General features: G+C 42.5%; 1 protein-coding gene across 1 annotated transcript in view; it reads left to right on the forward strand.

Annotated features, from left to right (window-relative positions):
- Window positions 1-12,281, forward strand: part of LOC128709912 (adenylate cyclase type 6) — a 40,666-nt gene that overhangs the window by 11,057 nt on the left and 17,328 nt on the right. Inside the window, exon 4 of the mRNA XM_053804949.1 lies at window positions 3,594-3,733. Coding sequence (XP_053660924.1) covers window positions 3,594-3,733 — 140 coding nt within the window. The remainder of the gene's footprint in view (window positions 1-3,593; window positions 3,734-12,281) is intronic.

The following is a 12,281-nucleotide window of genomic DNA, read 5'->3' on the forward strand; positions in this document are numbered from 1 at the left end:
GCACAGGCAAATGTAATCATGCCCATGTTTGCCTTTGTTTACTTCATATCCGGGCGTCCATTTCACAGCTGAAGCAAAGCGCATTTCACAAGCACCGAATGGTGCTGTCGTGTGTCAATGGTTTGCGATCTGGAATGGAATTTGTGGAACCCATCGTTTACCGGGAGTGAACTTTGTATGGAAATCAAACACTTCTAATGATAGTATTAATCTATTTACTATTTCATCTGTTCGATACGCGAATAGGGGGGACAGTGGGAAAAGATTACATAAAACATTTTTGATCGCAATCTTTTCATTAAATTAAAGTTTCAAGAAATGAAACTTATTCTTCAATCAATGAACGAACGAACGTTGAAATTTCATCGTTATTTTTGGTAATATTCCTTTGTTTTTGAATTGTCAACAAGTTCAAGTCTTTGGCTTTTCGTGTACACGGTTCAAGGATGTATGTAAAGACGTGATTATATATCCCCAAAACTGAGCAACGTATAAATACACAATCGGCAGATTGTCGAAAGCTGTCAAAGAAGGATGTTCAACAAAGAAACGAAACCAAACTTTATCCCAAGCCATTGCCGATGATTAACAACTTCTAAGCTCTTTGTCACCACACATGACAAACAGTATGATTCGGGAAACACGAAGAAAACTTGGAACCATTGCAAAAGAAAAAAAAATAAATGGGATCGCTATATTGACACCCTGGCATCGATGATGGCAACGGTGCGGTGGGCAAAGTTTGGTCCAACTTTCCTTTCCTTCACTTGACAGTTGGTGCAACAAAGCTCGTCCTTACACTGATAATGAAAGCTCTTTATCACTGTTGTAACTCTTTACCGGTGGGGGTGGGACACATGACCCGGCCCTGTTGCCAAGCTGTAACAATCATCAACAACATAATTGAGTTTGCAAAACTTGTTTTTATCAATTTCCACCATGCCCGGCACGTGTTGGGCGAATAATAAGAGTTTACGGACAAAGTTATTCCGACACCGCCATCATCATCATCGAAATAGCTGTTAGGCGGCCATTACTGTACAGGTATCGCACCAAAAAATAGTTCGAACGTTTATCAGATAACACATCTCTTTGCGTTGTGTGTTATGAAGGGGTCTGCCCGGTCTGGCCGGCCTGGGCGTTGTAATCGTTTCCTGAAGTCGACGTCAAAATCCTTTGCCTGCGGGTATTCTAAAATGCCATCCATTACCGTGTGGCGTAACGTGGGGCGGGCCTAATGGAGCATCATTTAACTCACGAAAAGGATGTACTGTTGGGTGCGGTACGGTATTATCCTCGCATGATATAGTTCGGCCCCTAAACGATACCTAGTTGCTGTTACCTCTGTAGGCATCGCCGGCCTTTTGTTATGGTGAATAGACATACTCTAAACATGCTGCACGAACCGCATGAATGTAGGAAATCTCTTTAAGACTCATACCGTACTCCGTCTAGGCGGTGGTCTGGAGAAACCAACCATGATAAACCTCCCGCCGGCAGGCAGAACAGTGCTGCAGTTATGAAATATGATGTTTATGTACGTTCCAAACGTCCTCGGGCGTCTAATTTCTCTTCGATGCTACTGTTTCGCTGGACTGTTTGGAATCGTGCAAAAGCTTCCGGTAGAAAGCTCGGTCTCGAGAGCCTGCTAACTATGATGCAGATACCACATCCACAGGAGAAAGATGCTTCAATAAATGATGTCTAAACGAGTGCTTCCGATTAACTTCAACATTGGTTAAAGGGTGAATTGGAGCAGTTGTGGTCATCAGTTTATGAGTGTGTATGTATCGTAGAATAATTCAAGCAATTTCGATAATCTAAGGATGATTTTTTCATTATTTCCCATCAAGAAGAATAGTTGAAGCGAAGTTTTAACATATTTTTCGCATTAAAATTTTATCTGATTTACTTACGAGATACAAAACATTTTCACTCTCGAAGAACTTAATTCAAAGTGTTTAAAGGCAGCATATTGTAATAAATTATGCAATCACACTTTAAATTATTCTACACTTAGCTGCCACTCACTCTTACAATTCCCAACACATTTACAATCCTTGCAACATTCAAACGGTTCGCAGTGAAGAAAAAGTCGATTTTTCTCTGTAGCATCTCGAGATGTTTCATCACTTACAAGTGAGCTATCGAGCTTTTAGTCGTTTTTTTTCGGTTGCTGGCAGCAGGAAGCGAACGAGAAAAATCTTTTATCGAATATTCGTGGAAAGGCTCCAGAAAGGCAAACAGTTAGCCACTTCGAACGGGAAAATCGATGCTGTAAGGCTTAAGGGCCACGATTACCGATTGTGAAGGCGGCAGTAAGCAGTACTTAAGAGGTCCGAGCCAGCACCGCACCGACGGGTTTGCCTTCCAGGCACGGTTTTCGGTACTCACGCGCTCGAGTGCCCGAACCCGCAAACACCTGTTGATGATAAACGCGGCGCTACTCATGCAGGATTTTGGGTGGATGATGCATGCCGTACTGTTTGGTTAAGAATATTTTCCCTCCCTGCCATTACATTACAAACACTTGAACGAAATCAATGCGGGGCAGTTGCATGGTAGGGTGGTTTTAACGATCCAGCACTCCATTCATGACAATTAAACTAACCGGAACGTTCCTACCTCGTTCGGTTGTGCTGCTTCGTGCGATTCAATTACAATTTCGGATCCGGTGTCGGAACTGCACGTGTCCATGGTTGCTAACCGACCGATGTGTAATTAGTAGTTAACACCACCCGGAGAGGGAAAGAGATGGGAAGGCAGGGAGGGAAAGAAAAACGAAATGCGCCCGTGTGTAGTTTTGCGTTTCGTATTCGCCAGTGTTGTAGTTGATTGCGGCGAACTTGATCTTTCGGTTCGGTTTGCATCTGTTTGAAAAGAAAACCACATTAGCCAGGTTTACACGGCAATTAAATGCCAATTACTCTAATTGGGAGGGTTGAGATGAGCTGACGGTCGAACGTTAAATGATTCGGGTCCGACACCGATTGGAGAGCGATTAGGCACTCAGCGCACAATCGCTCCCGAAACAATTAGATGGAACATCGTTAGTTGGGCAGTGCCCAACAGGTGAAGGTGTTGTGTTGCTAGAATGGTTCCTGCTTTGACGTACGTTCATGAAAGAGACCATGACCTGTTCTTCTATCGGTAAATATTGTTTTGTCTTAACTACTATTTCAAGGTTACTGCTAATATCGAATTTATTTTCTATAAACGAGTTTCGAGTTCGTTCCTTAAAAACTTCAGATATTGTGGTAACAATTGTTAGATTGTTTTATCCAAAGGTTTGTCGATAAAAAACTAAAGGTTATCCTAACTTTCAGGCCAATTATGGAATCTAAAACAAATTAAAAAAATAACGTCATGATTGCCCAACCCATTGAGGATAATTTTTGGCTGAATACACCTGGGATTAGGAGTCTTTTCACTGTTTGATTGTTCGGATACAAACTGAATGTCTTCAAATTAATGCGAATTGCCCTTTAGAATAATACAAAGCGTTACGATTTTGCTATGATTTCATGTTGACAGATTTTAAATTCCATATCACTAACTACCGTTTACATTTGTTGTGCTTTTCCACCCCGCAGCCCAGGAAGAACTTGAACCGCTGAACAACATAAACATCAACAACACAACCGAGGGTGTGTTCGATACATCCCGCTGCTGGAACACGGTCAAATGTTTGTTCAACGGAGTCATCTGTTCGCACAAGTTTAAAAATGTTCAGGTAGGTAACGGAGGTAATGAGAGTAAACACGAAAAAAAAAAGCTTAACATCGTGCCCGACCGTGATAACGATTTTTCCACCACTATCCAGTGTCTTTACGGTACTTGGTCGGCTTGGAGTAAATGTAAAAGTAAAGCTCGACCGAAGAATCTCAGATGCCACATCCGCCAGAAGTGCACACGGCGTCAACATCGCTAAATAACAGCTCACGTAATCTTCTCATCAAAGTTAGACTCGCGTAACGCGGCGTCCCATCCAAGAAAATGGCTTAGGCTAGTCAAATTGCAATAACACGCCAAACTGCTGCACCCCCCTCCCTGCTGCACACCTGTCTCACTAAACGTCCAAAGCGCAACGGGAAGCGTGTTGTGGGTGTGTGTGTGTGGTGTGTGGCACAAGGATAATGCGATAAGATTTCCCGTTTGCACGTTTCCTTTTCTTTTTCTTCAAGATGGTGAAATTACATTTAATCTACTGCGGGTTTTGCGATCGGGAGGAAAACGGGCGGACAAATCGTGCCCGTGACACATTTTACGGGTGGCCGCAGTTCCCGAGCGCTCCGGTTGCACACCAAAAAAAAAATTGTTGGAATGGTTTTGCATCCACTCGGTCGTCTACACCGGTTTGTGTAGTTTAATTCCATTTTATACACCATTTGGGAAAGAAATTTCCCAACAGCAAGATGTCTGAAGTTCTGGGGCGGAAGGTGTCCGGGGGCACAAGTTTTGCTTTCCACCATTCGCGGACCATTGGGAAGTTGGCGAATGCACGTACCCGTTCGCTGACATTTATGCTTGCTGCTCGGACATTTCGATGTAACTTGCCGTCCCAGCGGCAAGTCTTGCGGATCTCGTTGAAAATGTGTAGCGCAGAACCATCGGCAAGCAAACAGTGAAGTTTTTCTGATGGATTTTTTGTTTTGTTTTATTCGAAATGGTAGTTGCATTTAAAAGCCCTCGGGGAGTACCTGCTGCCGATCGTAATCGTTAGGAACTGGTTTTGCTTTTTTATGTTTCGTGGTTATATGTACGCGTTGCTGCATTCAAACAGTTTTGTTTGAGTAATTGTATTTGTTGTGAATATTTTATTCGCACTGCACCGCCGTATCCGGTGGAGCTCTATCCATCCACCGCGGTGGAATAAAATATGGACGAAGCGTGGCGTATAAATAAAACTGAAATTGGAACCGAACATAAATAACGTACTCGTCTTCCGACTGCATGTACGCAAACATCGAATATTATTCACTTTCGCACCTGCGATACTGTTTTGCCTGCGCTCTGTGACCACGTTCCAACCCACATCAGTGCACTCGTGCGATCGGGAACCATTTCTGATGAATGATGGCAAAAGAAATAGTAACGGTTGTGTTCACTTTAATTTACCCGCACCAGTGTTCCATTTGGTCCGGAACAATGGAACGCTCTGTCCCGTTCTATGCCGGTGGATTTATACGACGGAATAAGTCAATGGAACCAACAGTGCGCTCAGCAGGTTAAAATCATGGGAAAGAAACAGGGGGCAATAGTGCGCTTCCGGGAAGGCACCCGGTGCAACTGCACGAGCTTTTGCATCTGACATCCCAAAGTCCCTCTTTCGAGGGATGTAAGAAGCGGACGCCAAATGAAATGGACTCTTTTTACAGTGCTCTCAAGCTTCCAGCATTCAGTTACATTCCGTTACCGGGGTTTCTGTACTCTGCTCAACATTGCGCACTAAAAAGTAAGCATTGAAACCACCCAAGTAAACCAATTCCAGCTTCGGTTCACCCTGAATGCCTTTGCACCGCTGGAACATGGTTCCGGGTTGCTGGCATATAAAATTTGTTCACAAATAGTAGACCAGCGATTCCAATGGAAGAGGACCCGGTTCCTGTCCGGCCGCCCAGATCGTATGCACCGCAGAGTATTCAATCTCGATGGTAAAGACACGCAACGAAACCCCTGATGCTTGTGTGTGTTTTTAGTCGATTACATCCAAGAAGCTGTACGAAGCTGTCCGTGCCGTTAGCACAATGTGCTAAAGCTGTTGGTGGGCGATTTTTATATCACTCTATTATCACAGCTACTAGCAGCGGCCCGGGCTGTGGCGCTGCTGTTCGGTGAATTTGTCGTGACATTGATGGGAAAAGTGTCCGACACCGAGGCACAATGGAATATGACATACCAGTTCACCGGGGAAATCGATGAAGAAAAGCTGGTTAAAGCTATCACCAGCACCGAGCGCCACGAGAAAAAGTGCCACTTCTTTGTGATATATTTCTTTGCGTAGCACCTGCCCACCCGCTCTCTCCGCCCGGCAGTGGATGAACGATGGTATGAAAAGGAAGCTTTGCGTAGCTTTCGACGATACCTAATCACTACGACCTGCTGCTGGGCATTGGTTGGCAGGTTTGCAAAAAAAAGGGGTTTTATCTTTTCCTGTGGGTCTTCGGTAAGGGATGCCGTTTTTATCATCGTGCCACCGAAACCATCGTAACCGCATCATTTACTTTTTGCTGTACAAAGTTGCACATTCTAATGGGGCATCACATTTCCCACAGTACGTACGTAGCCAACGTTTATATGCTTTAAGTTTTGGGCAAATTTGCCGCTTTGTGGTAGAACAAGACGTTTTTTATTTCCTTTGCCATCAGGAACAAAAAACACCAATAAAAGGAAATGTTAATTACGAGTTAGTCAAGTGCCTCCGAAGAATCACCCCAACTCGACTGGTGTTTGTTTTGGCTCCATTTGATTATTATGTTTGCATAAAATAGCTTTGAGCATAGCGATGCAAATAAACTTTGATAACGTAAATGAATAAAACATAATATATTGATGTATAATGCTTTTTTTGTGGCACGCCTATTTGCTTTAAAAGATCCAGCGCTCGGAAAAGGTATGTGAAAGCTGTGAAATGAATTTCAATGATGGGAGAGCAAAACGAATTATTAATTAACTCCTCTGTATCAGCGTTAGACAAACATGATTTGTTGGTTTGTTTATTGGAAATTTAATGATTGAATTCAGATCTTATCACTGATAAAAACTCTCCTTTAAAGAGATAAAACTATCAATTTCCAAGAATGTTTTGTTATACCATAAGCTATGTGTGGAACCGTGTAGGAAAATCCTCTGCGAATAGAGGAGTACAATGCTTGCCTTCGCTACCGCAACAATACCAGCACGTTTTTACACTTCAATTCTCTTAAGAGGTAAAATATTGCCTTGGGGTTCATTTGCATCGCCCACTTCCAATGAATGAAAGTGAATCTGAACAGAGCTTTCAAGCTGACAATTATTCATTCCCGAAGCAAACCCTTACGTCTGACAACAAGCTTAAGCCAGAAAGATACACGAGGGGCTTCTCCTTTTTCCTTAAACAGATTGCTTTATGTTCTTACTACAAAGCCAGTAAATTTCCTGAAATTCTGTGGGGAATTTCGGAAAGAATGTGAAAATTACTCCATAATCATGCCTTTCAATCAAACGATCCATCGCAAAAGGGATTCCATATGTGAGCAATCGCTAGCAACTTCACTGCATCCTTTGGTGCACGCTTGAAAGCCGTTGTTTTTGTTTCAATATTTCCATCAGGGGAAAATGTGCCAACGCCACACAACCCATAAGCCTGCTCCGTTTGCCAGTATTTACGACGTTACGGATTCGCACACCGGTGCGAGTGGCAAACGGGGAAACACATCATGCAGCATATACCACCTGAACATGGACGCAGCACATCCTACCGCGGGCGATGGGATTCAGCTGTCCTTTCGAGAGGATAGTTTTTCTTCGGGGCAATAACACTCGACTGCACTAGGCGTGTATCTGTGCGAGATGATGTTGAGATTTTATTCGCCGCCATGATGCAATGCACCGCACGGAAATGCCACACCGGTGCAAGTGCCTTTCTTGTTCCGCCATTGTGCGTTGTTGCATTCATTCCGCAGCGAGTCGTACTTCTCTATGGCTGCATTTTTACGGCACAGTGTTTCAGGACCCTTCAGGCTCGTAGTGAGGTGGAATAGATTTTCCTTTTTTTTACGATGCGTATGTGTATCCTGTCGCTTTTTTTCCTTCCATTCGTCCTTCTTCAGCTGTACTTGAGTTGTGCAAACATCAAATTAAATGCGCAACCGGGAGCTTGGTTTTTGGTTTTTGTTGTTTTGCGTATGGATATTTTGTTTCTACTGCGACTACTTGGATGTTTCATTGCACTTCTTATATGAAAGTTGGTAGCGCAGTGCTGCTTCACTCAAGGTATTTAAAAAAAATAAAGGATTTTATTGTGAATTGCTCGTTGTAAGCTTTTATCATTCAATCATGTTATTACGTTAGTGCAGATGGTGATATCGTTTGGTACAACGTGCATGTTCTCTTCAGCCTTTTTAAGTGTTTATTGTTGGAGATTACTTCATAAACAATTTGTAGAAGTCATGCAACCACTACGATTGAATTAATAAAGAAAATAATATAGATTAGAAAGACTAGAGGCTACTGGAAAAATGTTAGCATAGTAGCTCTATTGCATGTAAAATATTTTAAACTTAATTGGTTGTTCACTTTTCTTAAATCGTAATCGTAACTGTAACTTGTGGTTCAGTGGAAATATACATTCAAAAGGTTGAGAACTATCTCCGACATTGACATGGGAGTTTTTTTAACGAGCAAGTGTACACGTTCAAGAATTGAAAACAACATATAAACGGTAATCTTTCTTATAAACGTTATTCTGAGATAAAACCCCATTAAAACATTACTCATGTATGTTTTGTAAGGCGTTGAGCTTATTCCTGGGCTGTAACTCTCTTAGTTGTCTTTTTTGATAACAGTTTAACGGATTATTACCTTATTATTGGTCCAATTTGAGCTATAGTTAAGTATGTATCGCTTTTCATATTTATGATTTATGATCTTTTTATTTGATTTTTTTCTAAAATCAAAAACTAGAAGAAAATCTAATTTTATGATGATTTCGACCATGCTGTCTGATGTCTCTCAAGAAAACCTTAAATGCTTAACCCCAACTAACCAACATTAAAAATATCAATATTTCTCGGTGTTTTCGAAATACTAACGGAGATCCTAATTAGTTTGTTAAATAAATTGAAAATTAAATTAAATTTAAATAAATAATAAATCTTTACAAATAACTGCATATTTAAATTTTGTACTGTTACCAGGCTTAAATTCGATTTATAAAAAAATATAAAAAAAATCTTACGCAAGTCCTAAAAAGTAACAAAGTATTTCAGAAAAAAACTCAAGGTACGCAAGAACAGCTGACCACTAGAACCCCCACAATCAACATCTTTTCCTTTCGGTGCACTTGTTCCACGGTGGTTAAAATATGTCTTCCCGTGGTCGGTTCGCTCGAGTCTCGTACTAGCAGTAAACTTTCGTCGAAAGTTTTTAATATACTTACCCATTAGTAACGTCACCGTCACCGTGGTAGCTTCCACCTCCGTTCTACAGGCGATGAGTGCAAACGCGCACATCAGTGCAGTAACGAAGTGAGAAGTGGTCCCATTATGCAAAGCTGTGTAACTGCTAATTGCATTCATCGTGCAGCGCGCGTGAATTGAGTTTGGAAAGTTTACCAACAGCTTGGTCGGGGAATTGCTTTATTTTACTCATTTGTAGCTATTATTGGCGCCCTGTATCGCAAGCAGTTTACTACCGGCTACCGGCTGGATAACTCAGCGCAATCGGTCAGCGGAAAACAGTGTATTTGATGGAGTGATTAAAATGCATAGAACAGGATCTTAAAGTATCAAGAAACGCATTGAAATATGTAATGTGTCGAAGCTTACTAACGTGACCGATGTACATTTGTGCTTTGATTGGTTCACACAAAAATCATCCACCGGTCGGATGAATTACGGTGCGAGTTAGCTTCCAAATAATTCATTACCCTTCAGCTGTTTGCTCCGGTCCTCGAGCAGCATCGAAGGCGGGAAGCCGTTCCCGGCTGGGTTTGATAATTTATGTGCAAGGTAAGATCGTGAGATGGTTGCAAGTGGCTGTACAGTCATGGACAGTTGCTTTGGTGAAATGGTGGTTCGTGTGGTCATACGCACCTGCACCATATAAGCCAGTGATTTATTCCGTGCTGCCATGTAATGAGCTTGGCGCTCGGACGGAACGGACATTGAATAATAAGGTGCTGTTTCGAATTAATGCTGTGATGCTCCCGTCGCTGTTGCATCTAAGCTGGGAAGCATGCTACATATTGCTTAATTAATTGCACAGCTATGGTGGTCTATAAATGACCACAAGGTACAATTTTAATAACTACATTTGAACAGTAGTTTAACTTCTAGCCCTACAGTTGTTACAATAATACAGTTCAAAGAAATAATTTTGCATACAAATACCCTAACTGAACTCTTGAAACAGTAAGGCCATTCTTGAAAAATAATAAATAAATGGCAGTGTTAAAGATAAACCATCTGCGCGTAAATGGGTTTAAGAAACGAAAGTGCGATACCATGTGTCTTTGTTCTTGTAAGAATTTCATTTCCCGCACAATATTTTTTCCTTCTTTATTTCCCCCCAATGTCTCGTGTTTTTCACCATACCAGGATGTAAATTGGATGGTATCAGCTTAAACCACATGATCAACAAGAAAAAAAAAGTCACACTCGCACATTGCAACGGTTGGTGGAAAAAGTGAAAGTAACGACAATAAAACCCCCTGACCGGCATGACAAAAAACAACCAGAAGCGAGTCGAAAAAAGTCGACGCAACAGGAGCGTCTTACATTGGATAATGTGGCATTTTTTGCTCCTCTCGTTCGGTTCTTTTATCCGTCCTTTGCTTGCGAATTTTTACGCCCAGCCTAGAACCTCAAAAAAAAAACCCGCCCCGGTTCATGTCCATGTATTGCAGGCACATTCCGTCGTAGACTTATTTTTATCATTTTCCGTTTTGTTAGTTTGCCTGACAACCCTAACGGTTGAGAACCTTACACCGTGCAAGTCGGCGTGCCGAAAATGTCCCTTGGGTGCAGAATTTTTGTCGTGCACTGGCAGCAGACCTTTGGAAGAAAATAGAAGAAGAACTAACGGAAAAACACACACACACACACACACACACACACACACACACACAACGAAAACATACAAAACAGCACCGGGTTTTGGGTCGGGGTTTTTCCACTCCCCCCGTTGCCCGACCGAGTTTGAACGCTCGCAAGGGAGGGGGAAGTAAATTGATGCTCGTTATTTTTGCGCCCAAGTGATTGCTGGGAAAATCGGACAAACTCGGTGAGGTTTGGGCCAGCCCCGGGCAGAGCCGGAAACGTTGGAAAGGGACTAGTGGACCCTAACAATCTTACTGGTTGAGATCGGTCCGGTACTACATCTTAATGTTTTCTCGTTGGCGCTACGCGGGGGAAGAAAATCGCCCGCCGCCCATCGTTGCTGGTATGACGTCGTTACCTTGTCTTTGTCACATCATAAAATTGGGTTGTCGAGAGGGAGGGAAGGAGGGTTGCGGGTTCGGATTGCCGCACTTGTCTATTGTTTGTGCCGCTTTCGCGCTGAAGGAGCTGTTGTAGTGTATTATTTCGAGTGGATAACGAAATAAGCTGTGCTTGGGTGAGGTTGTGTCTGAAATGGTCGTTCCCCACTCGTCTGCCGTGTTGAGGGAAAAATGATGTCCCATAAACGGTATTCTTATTGACTCTACGTTGGAGTTGTTGGAAGAGGCGGGAAGGGAAAAAATGATTCTTTTGTTTACGGTGGTACCAAGAACAATTGTCAATTATAATTAATTTATGCCTTTCAAAAAGTCTACCCGAAACACATTAAAAATCTAGCGGTAACTACAATTACAAAACGCACAAACAAGATTGGAACAAGAATCGTAATTGAAACACATCGGAAGTGACCATTATTTCCATGGAAAATTATCAAACACCGGCAACACTTGTTACCTTCAATTATCTGTCACTCGCTGCTAGCTACAAACTACCGGGCGCCTCCATCGTTCGCACTCCCAACAAGCCTCAAAGCAACGGTGGAAAATAATTATGGCAAATTTCCTTCATCACGACACTGCATGCGACAAAACGCACGACAAATACACGCGGGCCCTTGCGACCGAAAAGGTCATTTGCAAAGCGTACCGGTGCTTGGGTGTAATAGCGACCCATCGAAACCGGAGGCACGTTTCGTTCCGTCGGCAATGTAATCACCATTGCCGGTGGTTCATTAACCGGCAGAGCTTAAGAAAGGCAAATGCAAAACACTGCTCCAATCTGCGCAAATTGTTGATCCTGTCCTTTTCTATCGTCCGTCAGCCAACCAGTTTAGTTAATGAAGTTGCCTGTTGCTCAGACCCCCACTCGGCAATGGGACGGAGGCACACAGTTGCAATGGCGTTGGAAGCAGTGACACCTGGACTGCATTTGAATCAGCAGTGTTTAATTTGCTTATCGATGATTCAATCCTGCAAACGTGCTGTGCTCATGATTTGTGCATAAAGAGTCATAAAAAAAACATTTTTATAGATTTTGCAATTAACTTTGATCTGTTCAAACTCGCGGATTAACTAATGCACA

This window comes from Anopheles marshallii, chromosome 2, assembly GCF_943734725.1.
Source record: "Anopheles marshallii chromosome 2, idAnoMarsDA_429_01, whole genome shotgun sequence".
Lineage (NCBI taxonomy): Eukaryota > Metazoa > Arthropoda > Insecta > Diptera > Culicidae > Anopheles > Anopheles marshallii.